The sequence below is a fragment of the Cyclopterus lumpus genome, chromosome 15 (genome assembly GCF_009769545.1).
Source record: "Cyclopterus lumpus isolate fCycLum1 chromosome 15, fCycLum1.pri, whole genome shotgun sequence".
Taxonomy (NCBI): domain Eukaryota; kingdom Metazoa; phylum Chordata; class Actinopteri; order Perciformes; family Cyclopteridae; genus Cyclopterus; species Cyclopterus lumpus.
Window position 1 is genome coordinate 5,476,774 of NC_046980.1, and position 17,153 is coordinate 5,493,926.

A 17,153-nucleotide genomic window follows, 5' to 3' on the forward strand; every position below is an offset into this window, starting at 1 on the left:
GTACATAGACATTTTTAAAAAACACTTAAAGTCTCAGCTCAGAGTCTCCTTAGCTAATTAATAATCGTTTAGTTATCAAGTACAACTGAAATACAACTAGGCGCATGTCTATTTAAGCTCACTGGAGCCATAACATGTATTATAACCAAGTTATGATCCTCCATAAATACTGAGTAGTGTGTTTATATTAGTGTTTATATCAGTACATCTATGTTAATCTCTTAAATGGTGTTACAGAGTTAATATAAAGAAGAGGATGAGAGAGAGAGAGAGAGAGAGAGAGAGAGAGAGAGAGGTGATTCCTGGTTAATGATTGTCATAACGTCAGTGTTGAAACAACCCGATACGACGAGCTGCAGATTGGAGAGCAGCAGCCACAGAGGGACGGCCACTCTGCTGTTGAAGCCTCAATCAATGAGCAATACTCTAAATAATTAATTAATATATAAATGTCATAAAGATGATGTACAAATTGTCTGCTTAATCTATAAAGTCTGAGAGTCAATTTCAGAGAGACGATAAGACGCCGTTTGAATGACAGCGCTCGAGAAGATGTCCAACTGTTCCTTTGACCTGCTGCTCAGGTGCGAGACCCTCCCTCCCTCCCTCTGCTCCCCTTTCAAAATAAAAGCGCAAACGGCGACGGGACCCACCAGCTTCTCTCCCGACAGGACCTCCAGCAGCTTGATGAGCATGCGTCCGTCCCTCAGGTCCATGTAGAGGTCGGTGATCCGACAGGAAACTCTGGACAGGTGAGAGTTCACCCACTTCACGAAGGTCTTCTTCTGCACCGCCTCGCGCTCATCTGGCCGGGAGACACGGAGAGATCAGTGGTCAGTGGAGAAGAGATTCAAGATGGACAACAAGACATGACAACTGAAGCAACATGGAGGCAATTTGATTTATTTTGTCAAAATCTGGTGTTATCCCATTGGCTCATTGTTCTTGGAAAGTGTGTGTGTGTGTGTGTGTGTGTGTGTGTATATATATATATATATATATAAATAAGTGTGTGTCTGTACAGTTTGTCAGTGTGTTTCCCTTGACTGAACTCTGGCTCAGTTGCCATAACAACAAAGTCAAAAAAAGGAAGTTGCACAAGGAGGAGAGGGCGTGGCACACACACACACACACACACACACACACACACACTGCTAAATATGTGCGTTTTTACACTCCAGTGATTTCTGTCACAGATTTACCAAAAGGTCACCGCAGCGGATTCAGTTTCTCCTGCGTGAACATCGCGAGTGAGCGGCAGCGAAGGCGGAGGTCAAAGGTCGCCGCAGGCTGATGACACACGCCCTGAACTCCCTTTTTTTTCGATCTTTGAGATTTCCAATCTGGAGACTTTAAACTCGTTTCTTTCACCGTTTACAACAGTTTTTCTTCCAGATAATGATTCTGAAACATCGACACGAGACATCTGCTGTTTGTTGCTCACATGATGAATTATAGCGTCACGTGAAGAGTCCATGTTGGTTTTTCAGTTTTTAAAAAAAGGGACTAGTCAGATACATGCACGTTCTCAGAACCACCGTTTCCCAGTTGTATTTATACAAGACAGGAACCTGGAGCCTTAGCATAAATCTTACGGAGTGATTTCACGACAAATCGTGCATCGTGAGTTATGACTCATCGTCTGTTCTTGCTCACAAAGCCTCGTGTTTCCAGCAAAGGACTCAAACTAAACCCAAATGGCAGCATCAACGTCAAGCTAAAACAAACACAAACAAACACAAATGAGCCCGTCTTGACGCACGAGGACGACGATTTTTGCGCATGAACTGAAAATGGGACGTGAATGAACTCTGTTTGACCTCTGGAAGGAAACTGGACTCACACACACACACACACACACACACACACACAAGTGATAAGAACCACCCCCCACCCGACTGTTTTAGACACGCAAACAAACATTCATACAGATCTATGACCTTCAGTGTGTGTGTGTGTGTGCGTGCGTGTGTGTGTGCGTGCTTGGAGCAGGACAATAGCCTGAGTGTTCACTGGCATTCAGCAGCTTTTATCTCTCTCAGGACAAACGCACATCATTCTCATATCAAACCGGAGCCGCTGGAAATATGCGGAGAAGACGTCACGGCGTCCACGATGGACCGCTAAACATGTTACAGTCGGGAGTTTGATATCACCGAAGCGTTCCTCCTACATACCAACACACACACACACACACACACAGTATTCAGGATGAGGCTCTTCCTGGCTAGAAACAAATATAATTTTTTTAAGTGGAATTTATGATTCAAAAGCAGGAATGTTAATGTGTCAGATTTGTGGAGCTAGCAGTCTGCGTCTTGACACAAAGTGACGTTAAGTGTGGCCGATCGGTGCTCCGTGAGCTCTAAAACCGGCAGAGTTCGGACACTTTTTGGACTCAGTCCTCACCACAATAAAAAACGTTTTAATTTTCCCTAAGCAGCGACCTCTCGGACGCAGAGGAAGAAGGAGGAGGACGTTATTATCGTGCTGTGATCTGCTCGGTCGCACCATGTCATCGCTGGTTAACGACGACATGTCCACATTTTAATGGTCTTGCCCTCTGAAACCTGGAGAGAGGATTGGTGTTGGAAGTAAAGATGGAGCTGGTTAATGTTGGGATGTTGCCACGTAGGCCTCAGTTTTTAGAAAGTGCTTGAACGGACAAAATCTCTCAGTATGTCAGAACGTGTGTGTGTGTGTGTGTGTCTTGACTTTACATGATACATTTCTTACTGTGTGATTCATGGGAGTGACCCATTCACAGGATGATACAAGGAAAAACACACCTCACATGACGTTCAGGATGTACATTCTTCTGTGTGTGTGTGTGTGTGTGTGAGATAGAGAGGCGCTCATTTAAAGTAGGCAGAGACATTGATTTCTATTAGGTTTTTGTTATTTGTCCCAATGGAGACAAACAAGGCCACAGACTTGTCTGCCCTTTGTCTGTGTGTGTGTGTGTGTGTGTGTGTGTGTGTATGTTGCCTCGGGCTTAGGTTGAGGTCATCCTCCACTGTAATTGTGTTATGTGTGTGTGTCCGCTATAGACCAGATAGACACTCCATCAATATATCACTGTCTCCTCGCTCTAATGAAACACACACACAGCTATGTGTTGTGGATTCAGCAGTTTCTGTGAAGCCAGAAGATGTAATTGAAGCCATTGACATTGAGTTCTGCTTAGCTGTGCATATATGTGTGTGTGTGTGTGTGTGTGTGTGTGAGCCTTAGCAGGTGAAACCACTTTATTTAGCTCAATGCTAACGGTGCTGTAAATGTCACAGAAAGAAGACCAGCTGCAGCTAAACTGAATTTTCATTATTGGTTTAACTGCCAAGTAAGGATTTAGTTTAGTTATAATGAAGTTATGATCAATATTATATCCTTCCCCTATAGATACAGTAACACAGGTGTGGTTAATAGGAGTGAGACAGCAAGGCTAATTTATATCTAAACAGCAAACACCAGAATAATATATGTGATTAAGTAATTAAGTAATAGCAACATACGTTTATAGTTCAGAGCTTCCAACAGAACGGCATTAAACACACACACACACACACACGCACGCACACACTTTTGTGTGTCTACATGAGTGTAAACACGTTTTCCTGGTGGGAGGAGCATCTGCTTCTTTTTCAGCACAGGAAGGGGAAGCCCCAACACACACACACACACACACAAAACAACATATAATGGACACACACTTCCCTGAGTGCAGAAAATGCAGGAGGAAGCGTGAAGATGGAGATAAAACACACTGCTAATCACAACATATAGATCGGCCCAGGAGGACAGATAAACACACAAACGCGCACACACACACACACACACACACACACACACACACACACACACACACACAGACGCACTAATAAAACACACTGACCAGCTTGGTCATTGAGAGCAGATAAGAAAATGTCTGTCTGTTACTGCTGGCGGCTCATAAACATTATCGTAATTGGGCCATAATTTGTCAATAATGTAATTCACAAGAAAAAACAAATGAGGAAAGAAAAGAATATAAAGAGAGGGAAAGAAAGAAAGAGGATGAGAAGAAAGGAAAAGGAGAGAAAACGGAATATAAAAACCGGAAAGGAAAGAATAGGAACAACGGTGTTTAAACCCTGAACTCCGCCTTCAGGCAGTGCTCCTCCCCCAGCTGTGTTCAAACCGAACCGGCTCCACCAATCAGCTGCTTTCATTTATTGATTAGGTTAGGGTCAGGGGGCATCATTGGTGACACAGCCTGCCCTTCAATCAAACAGGAGGCGGGACTTCTGTCTGAGAATTTCAACTGGAGGGCAGAAAGAAATCCCTCTGATGGACAGCACACTGGAAATTACATATTATATCAAACACACTCACACCAGTCCACAGCTGTGCTCCCCTGGGTGATGACTAACAAACACACACACAGTGTATTTTAATGTGATTTTGGTGTTTGTGGGGTGGGGGATTTTGGAGAAAATGCCTTGACAGTTAGTTGTGCTTTTTAATGTTTGCTCCCTCATCCAATAATGACTACACACACACACACACACACACACACACACACACACACACACACACACACACACACACACACACACACACACACACACACACACACACACACACACACACACACACACACACACACACACACACACACACACACACACACACACACACACACACACACACACACACACACACACACACACACACACACACACACACACGAAGATTAGCTGCAAGAGGAAAGACAGAATAAAAAGGAGACGTGGAGGAAGAGGGGGGCGAGATGCTGGTCGTCACATAATTTTGTATAAAAAGGGAATAGAAATATTTAAATCGATTTACTGTGTCTTGTGAATTGTTTCAAGAGAAATGTAAAAACACACAAAAAGTCGGCATCACCATGAAGAATATCAACAGGAAATGCTTTTATTTTGAAGGGTATGGAAGTAACTTAGTCAGTGCTTTTGTCGCTGGCTCCAGCGACGATACGTTTATGAGGCGACTCGTGCAGAAATAACTTACGTTTTCTTTAATTATTCAAAACTTTCACTAAATATCATTGAATATTATGGGCTGTGGCAGCTTTTGGTCGATGACAGACGCGTTTGATTTGCTCTCAGAGTCGACATTGATTATCTGCAGCCGATGTAATCCGTCTCCAGCTGTGTTTGAATGAAACACATATGAAAAGAGATTCTTCTGAGCCAACTGGTCCAAACTGGATCCAAACAAACACACAACACAGGTGAGACGCAGAATCACATTCAACAAAAAAAGTTGTCAAAGGAAGAGAGCCAAGACTGTGTGTGTGTGTGTGTGTGTGTGTGTGTGTGTGTGTTGGACAGGCTGAACACATCAAACATCTGTTTCCACTAACAGACAGAGAATGTCTCTCACACACACACACAGCTCTGTTCAGTCTCCCATGTCTGTGGTGCGTTTCAAAATCCAACACAGTTCTGGGCCCTGCACAGTGGATCGCATGACATTGGCCAAACAAACACACACACACACACACACACACCGATCATATAACCTTATCAAAATACACACTTCCAGCTCTGCAATTCCAGGATTCTTGCATTCCTGATCTCCCACAGGAGGAGCAGGGAGGCCGCCCAATATTACCCATAAAGTGTGTGTGTGTGTGTGTGTGTGTGTGTGTGTGTGTGTGTGTGTGTGTGTGTGTGTGTTACTTCATATCAGCCAAACACTGTAGTAGTTGCTTCATTGTTAACCGTTAGTTAGGTTGCCTGCTTTTTATCAATAAAACAAATGAATTATTCTCTGGCTGCAGATTCTAAAATGTTAACAATTAGCTGTATCATTCATTTTAAACTTTAATTCATTTAAAACTTTTGGACGAGAGAAAAACTCATTTGAACCGAGCTCCTGACAGCTCACAGCACATTTAGGTATATTTAATAAGACCGTCATATGCAGTTGTGGTTATAACATCTGTGGAATGAGCTGCGTGTGTCCAGAGAGGAGTCACACTTTCAAAAGATGCCCCCCCCCCCAAAAAAAAGAAGCCTATAAAAAAGAAACATCACGTCTCTCAACATCCTGCAGTCAGACAGCAGGAGACCGGCAGACCCTTTCAACCAATCGCAGGGCACAATACGGAGCCGGCCAATCACACTGGCCTCTGTCATTGTCTGTAATGTGAGAGCAGAGTGTAACTGAATGGATGTGAATGTGTGACACACACACACACACACACACACACACAGGGCTGCAGTGTTTTCCCATCGGAGCAGAGTGTGAGCCAGAATTAGGAACAGAGGACTATTGAGCGCTGCTGAACACACAGACTTCCTGATCATCAGACTGCGAAGCTGACTGAAGCCACATGTCCCGTTGACCCGGAGACATTCTCAGCCTCGGAGTTTATTTGCGTTCGAGTCCCAAGTCTTCAGGCACCAAACTAGAAGTCAATTAACTCCAATTTAAAAGTGTTTCAGGTCTCTGAATGCCGATCTTTGTAACGGCACTCTAACACGTTCACGCAGGATGTCCACATTTTGATATCGGCTCATGGAAACGTACTTAAATTTTTAGGGCATATTGCGGTTTTTCCGGAATATTTGGTGCGTGTAAACACACACCACCGGGACCAGGTCTTTGGATTCCTGCAGGACCGGGAGAAAAGGAAAAAAAGTGGGATTTGAAGCCAAGAAGTCGTTCAAATATGATGATGACGTGTGTGTATGTGTGTGTGTGTGTGTGTGTGTGTCAGACACACACAGTTCTCCCGCTCTGTGATATTATTTCACCTTCGACTTATCGAGTTAAGACCAGTGGCGGGACGGAGCTCGTTGGTGAGCTCGTGTTTGGGGAATCGGCCTCTCGGGGTTGCGGTTGCATCACTTCGACTTTGAACGGGGACGAGCTGGAGTTCAACTTTGTGCCAGTTTGACTGCACCAATTCCTTTTTGCTTTAATTAGTGTACTTTTACTTTTTGTGGGCCAGCATTAAAAGTATGCAGAATAAGCTCTGAGCAGCTCCTGCTTGAAGAAAAGTTAAGAAACATGAAGATTCTCAAGTTATAAAAAAAAGGAGCTTCTAAGATTTCTAAAATCAGATGGATGGATCCATCCAATAGTGTTTGCATCACGTGTTCATGTGTGAATTAATGTCTTTACAAGAATCTCTCAAAGGGGACTTTGGTTCTGGGAAGCTTCAGTTCATTTAATCTGTTAATGTGTGTCCTGCTGCTTCTCTTCCCTCACTGACAGTTTAATAAAGACGCCTTCCTCCTTCTATTCCTTTATGATGCTTTCTTTTCTTCAACTTTACAGCATCACAGAGATCTACCGTCGGCCAACAGGAAACTAAACAAACACACACACACACACAGATTCTTTCCACAGCGATAAGGAATTTCAATCATCCACCAGTGATGAAGTTAACGTGACCACTGTAATGAAGAATGATTATTTATATGGACCCTGTGTGTGTGTGTGTGTGTGTCACTCTAATGCTAATGAAACGGCACCGTGCCACAGACATCCGCCATGACGTTCCTCCAGTAATCCATCAGCTGATAGACTCTAAAACATCTGAACCATGCGCTTCCTGTCAGGATCTGCCAAACTCATCATTATTAGTATTTTTTAATTAATGTTCACGTTTAAAGCTTTGGCACATTTTTTGGTTATTATAGTGAAACATAAACCAATCTCTTGCAGAATACATTTATTTTACAAGGATGGTATTTATGGTTTTAGTTTAAATAACTTGAGTTCCCACGTACAACAAAGATGAACCAATCCTTTTAATCGTGTTACCTTGAATGGAGCCTGTAGCAGGATGTGGAGTTGGCTAATTATTCCTTTATTTCAATAGCTCGGCAGTGTGCTGATGACGGATGGTTGAGGAGCTTAAACCCAGCTGGGACTGAAGTTGAGCTATTTTTTATTTTTATTTGACGTGTAAAAACACCTGAAAATACTGGTTGGTTGAGGAAAAAAAATGTTGTTTCCCCAACTTACTGAGCTTCGTAAACACATTTGCACAACAAGTATCGTTGTGAGAATTCTGATCCGAATCTTGTGGCTTCACGGCGGTTAAAACCAAACAAGAGAGAAACCGATGGAAAAAAAACAACAACACATAAACGAGTTAGAAACAGATGTGATCTTAGTGGTTTGTGGTTTGAGTAAACTTCTGCTTTTTAAAAAAAAAAAAAAAAATAACCGTTCATCCTGTGCAGCTGATAACCTGAACACACACACACACACACACACACACACACACACACACACACACACTTCATGTATTCAGTTTATTTATAGATTTTGTACTTTATGATGGCTCTCCCTGGGCTCACATGTGCCCCGCCCACCTCTCTCCTGTTGTGAGCATGCTCAGTCGAGCGTTCCCATCAAAAGGTCCTTTCATGCCACACACACACACACACACATTGTGTGTGTGTTCTTCTGACTGTCACACACTCAAACACTTACTCATGTCACCTTCGGCCCAGATGCCCAACAACAGCATTCTTTGTCCCTCTCTCTCTCTCTCTCTCTCTCTCTCTGTAACTGATACTGCTCACTCCACCTCAGGTGAAGGTTTTTTTTTTTTTTTAAATCTTTTCCACGTGGGCAGCATTTTAGGAAATATCATTGAGGTAAGCCCAAGAATTTCCCCGAGACCACATAACATGACAATAAGAGTCGTGTTGGACTGTTTCACAATCACAGGTCTGACTTATTTCTGGAAAACCAGCCGTGAACTGTAATTTATATAAAATGAGGCTTTAAATATAAAAAATGTTTATACAGAAAATGCAGTGTAGACGCAACTTGACATTGATCAGACCTTTCTGCAGTATCTACATTTATCATTTTTAAAGGGTTGAATAACAAAAGCTCCAATTCTGCTAATTATTTTTATACCGTATGGAAATGAATGAAAAGCAATGGCAACAATAAGTGGTGGTTCTTGTGTTTGGATTTTATAGACATAAGAATGAAGAAATAATGTTTTTTTTGTTGTTTTTTTTAAAAAGCTGGCATGGTCCTGTAAATGCTGACTACATTTAAAAACCAACACAATCGCAGAAAGGCTCGTTTTTGTTGTTGTCATCAAATGTGCGAAGAGGGCATCATGGGATGTCAGAAGCTGCCGAGCTGGTCGAGGAGGCGTGAAGCGCTTCTCCTCACGCCTTTGTGTGACTTCCATCAGCACGAGGCGGCTGAAGCTCCCGTTTAATTCCACTAAGAGGACGGAGGGAGGGAGGGAGGGAGGGAAGAGGAGAAAGGAGGCAGGGGGGGGGATGACAGACGCTCTGCAGAAGCTCATGAAACATTGATGAAGAGGACGAGAAAGAGGAGAAGAGGAGGGAGGATGAAGGAGTGGATGAACACCTTTTAGACGGACAGAGAGAGACAAAAAACAACCAGCGATGGCTTTTTTTTTTGTGCCTTCTGGACCATTTTAGATAAACCCCCTCCCCTGTGTTAACACAGACACACACACACACACACACACACACACACACACAACCCCCCACCCCCCTCAGGGGCTCCCAAACCACCAAGCTGACTGCTGATTGGCTAACTCAGGACAACACAGGACCAGAGGGGGCTGATGGGAGCAGAGAGGGATGATGTTATTGTTTTGGAAGCGTGGCTGTGTGTTAGCGGTGTGTGTGTGTGTGTGTGTGTGTGTGTGTGTGTGTGTTTGATCTGACATGAACGCTTGTGTGTTTTATCCGTAAATGAATCCATGATTTATTGCCGTTTTACAGCCTTTTCTGTCCCCACACATGACTCAAAACGTGCAGGTCAAAGTGCGGCCACGCCCAAACCCAAATTTCAAAACAAAAGGATTTGTAACTGCTACTGATGGGCAAGAAATAAAAAGGGCGTTTTTAACGTTTCTACTGGCGTCAAATGTTTGTTTGCATGAGTGAATTTTGTAAAAGCAGATTGATGTTTTTAGATAAACTAAATGCTAGTCTTCCATCTATAATTCAAATAAACTCTTCCATGAAATATCCTCGAATGTCCATGTCTTCTAATGGCTGATTTAGTAAGATCTTAAATATACACACACTTAATTATTCATCCACTATGTAAATTCATATTTTCACTATATTCTGCACTGCTCATACGGCCATAATCTCTTTGAAATTTCCTATCAAAATCCAGTCATCTCAAGTGACTTTACATAAACTTGTACCAACCAATTTTTTGTCATCTTATCGCCCTCATAAAAAAAAACTCCTCCCACACCTGTTTGTCTTTATCTAATCTGAGACGTTAAAGAGGGACGACAGTGCATTAATATAGTAAACAACTATTTTCTTTGTAATAATAATAATAATAATAATAATAATAATGCATTTTCTTTGTAACGCACTTTTCATTCAAAAGGAATCTCATAGTTGGTTGATCATCCCCATAAACGTCTGCCATCGTCACGCGGTGAGATTAAACAAAACCCAAAAAAGTCTTTTTCCAAAAGTTTGACTTTCAAACTGAGACAACTGCCGATGTGAGTATTGAGCACCGATAGATGGACAGATAATAAAAATATACACACTCCAAAGTATTCAGAAGCAGGGACAGCACGTTATTTTCTAAATAACTGAGCCCCAATACATCCAGAGAAGCACATTAAAGCAACCGTGTGTAGAACCATAATTCCATATATATTTATATAATATATATTATTCAAAACAATCAGCCGTAGAGTCTTTAACCCGTAAACGTCTGTAGAAATTAAGTGATATGATATACATATATAATAAGTCAGAGGTCAAGGGTAGACTTAGTCTTAATCTATGAGGATTTAACAAAGTCTTCATAATCATCTGTGTGACTTTTGTTGATTCCTTTAGGTACCTTCATATTCACGTTGTCTAGAATTTAATAAACACCGTATCCAGACAGAAAATCCCTCAAAGTAGAAGTCGCCCCAAACTAAAGTCTCTTAATATCAAGTATTTAGCAAAGCGGCCGGCTGTTCTTCTGCTGCGCCGCATAGTTCGACAACGTTAGTCTCGACATTTGTGCTATTCACAAAAGATGATCATAAGGTTAATAAATCCCCCAAAACAACTGCCTTCATTGAGGCTGAACTCTAGATGGAGGTGACATCATTTCATCAAACACAGACACATTGATTTTTGGGGAATTTGTGCATCGATTCACACTCTGAGGACAATTTCATGCAAATTGATTTTCTCCAACGTTTGTTCTGCCCCCCCCCTCCCCCCCTCTCAGAGAACGACAGCTGTTGTCAGTTTGGAGTCATGTGGGACAATAGTAGTGACAACTTTCCACAGCAGACACAAAAAGGTCAAAACACCCATAAAAAAAAAAAAACATGCTCAATTTCAATCTGTTGCCAAAATGGGACTAAATACGCTGCTTCCATATTTATTTTTTTTAAGCAGTTCACTCTGCAAACTTTGACCTGAAGCTACATGAATATATATTTGTGGGGGTTTGGAACATACGAGATGAACTGTCCAAGTGCATTATGGTGGAGAGGAAGAAAAAGAAGAGAAAGAAAACAACTTGAAAGTCCTGTCCACTCCTTCCTGAATGAACCGCTCCTTTTTAAACCACCGCAACAACCACTTAATTAAATCCACCCACATCACGTTAACACTTTATGATCCTTAACAGATAAGATAGCACAACAATCTGCCCTTCAAAAAATAAATTTAAAAAAAAAGTCATCTGTGAACAACTGAAGGGCCAAATGGTTTCCCATTGGATGGTAGAAAGAAACGAGTGGTTTCCCCTTTTCAGAGCGCCGGAGGTCTTTACAATCAGGAGGATCTTCAGGGGAAACCGACACATCTCTTTTCCACTCAAAAGCCACGTCGCGGTTCCTGAATCCAACCGTTCCACAGAACACCTGCAGAAACCGGCTCCGCCTGGCCTCCGGCGAAGGTTTCTGGGCACGTCGATGAGGTCAGTGAACTGGCTCCTTCAGCTGAATGCAGACCGGCCGATAGTGCTCCTTCACAGAAACCGTGAACATCCACGGATGAGCTCTCAAAAAGCTTCTCGTGGGAACGTGAAGTGCAGAATGCGTCTTTGTGTTCGATAAGATTGTTCTGAAGGTTATCGGCCAAGAGGAGAAGAGTTCAGACTTTGTGTCTCTTCTATAATTAATGAACTAAACTAATTTCTACCTGCAAGAATTTGAAATATGTCTGCAGCAATGTGACGGGGATGAGAAGTGATTAAACAACGACGTCAACTCTTGACACATTTTGTGTGCTATGCGTTTATTTTTCTAATAAGTCATTTCATCCATCAGCACTTAATGAAATAGACACCTTTTGAAGCACAACAAGGGAAAGAAAAGAGACGCGAGTTTGAAACCGAGGCTGTTCATCCGCCCGTCGCTCTTATCCCGGCGCTTTACATCACAAGTTGTGTTTGCATTTATGAGACGAGGAAGTAGTTTGCACACTTCAATAAAAAGTTTAAGAGTAAACACTAGATTATCTTTGAATGAGGTGCAAGGTCTAGTGGCTATTGCAATGAGGTGCGCTTGGCGGGTCTTTATTTATTCCTAAAACCAGCCAGCAGCAACAGAGAGCCGTATCTGATCCCCGAGTTGGAGGATTAACATATTGCATGCGTTAGTGTGGCAGGAAGTCCTCACACCCTGCTCTTAAAACCTGGGCTCGTAGAAGAGAAACAGATACTGTACAGATTGTCAAAATGCTCTGGGATAAAAGTTTTACTTTTGGGGTTATTGTACTTAAACTTGTCGGTCGTTGTCATTTGTCTTATAAAAAGGCAGTGAGAAAAAGCATGTTTGTGAATCATTGTCCAGAAACGAATAACTCGTTCCCCCTTAAAATATTTGTAAAATGACTAACTACTTGGACATTTCCCAGCCCACACCCATCCGACTGATTATATGACTGAGAATATTACTGGCTGGAGGCTCACATCACAACCAGCTGTAAAGAATCTGGGCATGAGAGTCGACTGTCGTCCCCACCAAATGCCCAGCAGCCTCCGTGCCGATGAGCAAGGCACTAAAATACCCAGCTGCCCCGATGCTGCTCAGCAAGGCACTAAAATACCCAGCTGCCCCAATGCTGATGAGCATTATCAGAGTGAATGAGAGGCAGGGTGGGGCTCTGATGCAGGGAGAGTTAGCCGAGATATCCACGCCAAGTATTTCAAGTTAAATGACACTTAATCTAAAAAAAGAAACTTAAACTACTTTTTTTTCCTTTCATGTAAAACTGCAGTTTTTTAAAAACTTTTAATAAGATATCACTTTGTTATGTTTGTGATTGTTAACTAAATAAAGAGTAGATATGATCCAAGGGTTATTTTCAGACTTTCTGTGCGAGTTGTCTGAAACTTTTCTGTTTCCCATGAAGTTTAATTCCCCGGTTCTCTTTTAAAAATGTCATGGATTACTTTGCAAAACATCCTTAAAAAAGCTGCGGTTGCTCTAGTCGTGCGCGTTGGACTCTGAACCTCCAGAAGTCTTTTTTTTCTTCTAGGAATTCGAACTCCTTCTACCGTTTCCCTCCCCTGAAGTCACTCCATCTGGATGGAACGGGCGACCAAGTGCTTCACAGTGTGAAAACCCCAAAAAAGAAATGTCGCAAGGACATTCCACTGAACTCTCTCTTCCCCACTGGTCCTTCTCGGGACATTTTTCGACATATTTCCAGGCTGAGATCCCATCTTACCTTGAAGCTGTTTAAACCTGCCCTCCAGCTGGTTGTAGTTGAAGGCCGCCTGGCTCGAGAACCCGGGGCTGAGGTTGGGGCTCGTGCCGTGAGAGGGGCCACCCGACATCGGGGACAAGGCGTAGTCCAAAGACGGGGAGAGGGGCCCGGGGAGACCGCTGGCGGCGCTCTGAAGCTCCATGATGGAGAGAACGGCGGGACGATTTAAATGAAACGAGTCCACGAAGGCATGGAGGAGAAAACTCAGGGAGAGAAAAAAAAAAAAAAAAAAAAACTATCAGGCGTTTCCAAGCAGGCTGAAAGACTTCCCAGATGAACGGAATCGTCTTCAAGTGGGTGGAAATTCAGAAGAGCTTGAGTTTCAACAGGATTAAAAGTTTGCGTCCGGGACAATAAACTTTCAGTTCCAACCGGATGAATTTCTCTTCAGCAATGTGAAGCTTCAGTGGAGTTTACACCGGTGTCCGGTTTAGAGATTGTAAAGAGAGTTTTCAACATGAATGCGTGAGCTTGGAAGTGAATAAAGTCATCTCAAAAAGGGTTCAGACCTGAGCTTCAGCGTGTGGTATTGTGGAGAAATTATTCCAGATTTTGGCTGCAGTCTCAACAGAGACGGGAAGACTTCCTATATGCTCTCAAGTCAGCAGGACTGAGCGATGGGGGGCAAGCGACATAGGAGATCAACTGCAGAGTTCCTCTCTCTCTCTCTCTCTCTCTCTCTCTCTCTCTCTCTCTCTTTCACCAGTGTGGCAGCAGAAATCGCCGGCTCAGCAGACGCACCGCGGTGGCAGCATCATGCTTCTGTTTCCTCCCCATCCATCCATCTGTCAAGGTCTTCAGATCTCACGCCGTCCCTTCTTTCAGGAATCCGCCCATCCTCCGTTCAAACACACACACACACACACACACACACACTCCTTCTGAAGAAGCAGCACAATGAGGAGGTGGAGCAGACAGCGCTGCAGAGGGAGAGACGGGGAGGTGGAGAATGAAAGCGTGGGTTTGTCCTCCAGCGTGCAGCAGCGGCGGCTCGCAAACACTGAAAACACCTTTGAGACACAGGGAGAGTCAAAGGGGGGGGGGGGGGGGGGGGGGGGGAGGGGCCGCCAGCAGGGGCAGCTCCTCCTCCCAGCGGCCAATCGCAGCCCTCGCTTTTGGCAGTGATGTCATCGGCTAGTTTGCATAAAGGGGCGGAGTGGGAGGAGGGCGAGGGAGAAAGACAAATAGAGAATGAGAGAGAGAGAGAGAGAGCGAGAGGGGGAGTGTTTCTGTTTACACTGAAGATTAAATTAGATGGAGAGAGAAAATAAATATTCCTGTTAAAAAGCAGTTTTTTTTTTTTTATTAAAGTTTGAGAAACACGCAACATATTTTTTTTAAGATGAATTTCTTCCTGTGATTGTAATAAGATAGTATGGATTTGTATTGAAGAAATTGTACTTGCTTGATTCTTGTTGTTCTGAGTTTGGACTCACGGTTTAATGCACTTATTGTAAGTCGCTTTGGATAAAAGCGTCAGCTAAATGACATGTAATGTAATGTAATGTAAATACGAGTACATGTATGCAGAATGTGTTTAATTCCCATCAATGTTGCATTAAATCGAATAAAAAAAAAATTAAAAAAATGGTGTTCTTAAGTTTTAAATGAAAAATATTGGAAACTTTCTCTTGTATTTGATCCCTGTGAATTTATGTTAACATAAGTTAGCTTGCTCTTGCATGAAAGTTCAGCTGCTGGCTTTGTGAAAGTCTCTAAAATCAGAAAAATCATATTTAAGTAAAAAAAAAAAAAAAGTGTCAACGTGACCGGAAACTGCGGCGAAACTAGAAAAACGCTGATAACGTCATCATATTGATGCAGATCGGGTTTAATTAACCGTGAAAGCCGAAGTTATGTCGTCATCAACGAACACAGCTGATGTTGATTACAACATGTATGAAAAACTTCTAGATGCCCGATTGAGAACAATTTTGCTTATTGGGTTAAAACAGACTAAGAGACCCATTCACGGAGAAACCACCACAAAAAAAAAAAAGACATCATGTGAACACACTCGTTCTGCCTTTTCCAAATCACTGCGGTAATACTGCTTCGTTAGGCCAATAAAGTTAATAAGTAATAATGTGCGTGCAGAGAGGACGAGTTGTACCAAGGAACAGGAAACAGGCTGGAGTGTGTGCTTGTATGGGAGTGTGTGTGTGCGTGTGTGTTCGTACATCGCTCACACACACACACACACACACAGAGACCTCCATCCTGAGAATATCTGAGCTCTAATATTAGAGGCATGTTCTTCCTGTCTGAGCCCCGCAAGCACTTCCTGTTTGATCCCGCTGTCCATCAACCACACACACACACACACACACGGGATGAAGGTGGAGTCGCAGGATAGAGCGAGGGGCATCACGGAGAAACCCGAGCGGAGGAGAATCAGCTCCACTTCCTGTGTGAACCGACTGGACACACAAGCAACGAGCAAAAAAAAAAGGGGGGGGGGGGCTAAAGGTCCAGAGGTCACGACGCAAAAGACAATACATGGAACAAATATCCAAAATGCGACCCTGAAATAACTACAGATGACGGAGAGAAAAAAGAAAACAGAAAATGCTTGAGGAAATGAAACACGTGCATGTGATTTCCTGCAAAGAATAAAATCTTTTTAAAAAAGGATTCAGAGCCTTTTTTTTTTGGTCCAATGATGAGAAAGATCAACCGTCCAGAACTTGTGTTTTTTACGTCTCAGCCACGCTTCCATACGCACATTTACAAACACGTCAAGCAGGTCGTCACGTTTTTTTTTTTCCTTCTACACATTCTACCTCCGTTTTGAGACAGAGGCTTTTGTTCCCAGAATAAATTTTAAAAAGTCAACGGTCGTCACTAAAATCAGACCTTTGACCTGATAAAAGAAGAAGAAAAAAATAAAATGGGTTACATTTACTCACTGAAGTAGATCATTCACAGACAAAAAGTAGAGCAAAGGTCACGCCGTCAACCAGCAGAAACGCTGCCGACTTCCTTTCACTCTCTTTTTATGAAGAGACTCATGTTTTAAGGCTCGATTTGACATCTTTTTACAGCCGAGCATCAAACCCACGGTGCTGAAAGCGGGCATCAGACATTTGGTCAAACTAAGAGAATTTAACCGTTTTTTTTTTTATATAGTTGTTGCAACACAACATTCAACGGGTCAGAAACGGTAACGAGAGAACAGAGAAAACTTCGATCTCTCTTTTAAAAAAGGTAAAAAAATGTGTGTGGCGGAAACATCGTGGCCTCAGGGACACACAAGTATCTATGACAAATAAATCATAAACTCCACGTCTCCCTCCCAGCTCTTTTTTTTTTTCTGGCTTTCAAACCATCATCCCCCGGCTTCTTTGGCAAATAGACACGACCCGAGTGCATAACTTCATGTCAGGTTCTTTTTGATGTCGACGTCCGCCAAGT

The 17,153-nt window shown here is 42.8% G+C and overlaps 1 protein-coding gene and 1 long non-coding RNA gene across 3 annotated transcripts in view; one reads left to right on the top strand and one right to left on the bottom strand.

The window, feature by feature from the left end:
- Positions 1–14,727, bottom strand: part of LOC117743948 (spectrin beta chain, non-erythrocytic 1-like) — a 58,165-nt gene extending 43,438 nt beyond the window's left edge. The window contains exons 1-2 of one of the 2 annotated variants that reach the window (XM_034551935.1): positions 13,701–14,727; positions 654–805 (exon numbers count right to left, since the gene is read on the bottom strand). In XM_034551935.1, coding sequence (XP_034407826.1) covers positions 654–805; positions 13,701–13,881 — 333 coding nt within the window. In that variant the 5' untranslated portion in view covers positions 13,882–14,727. Of the gene's footprint in view, positions 1–653; positions 806–7,797; positions 8,188–13,700 lie in introns of those variants that run through there. The other variant, XM_034551936.1, reaches the window with a different exon arrangement.
- LOC117743949 lies at positions 8,589–13,770 on the top strand. The gene is made up of 3 exons (XR_004611152.1): positions 8,589–8,642; positions 11,779–11,943; positions 13,509–13,770. It is a non-coding gene; the product is annotated as an uncharacterized LOC117743949 (long non-coding RNA).
- Positions 14,728–17,153: the final 2,426 nt, after the last annotated feature.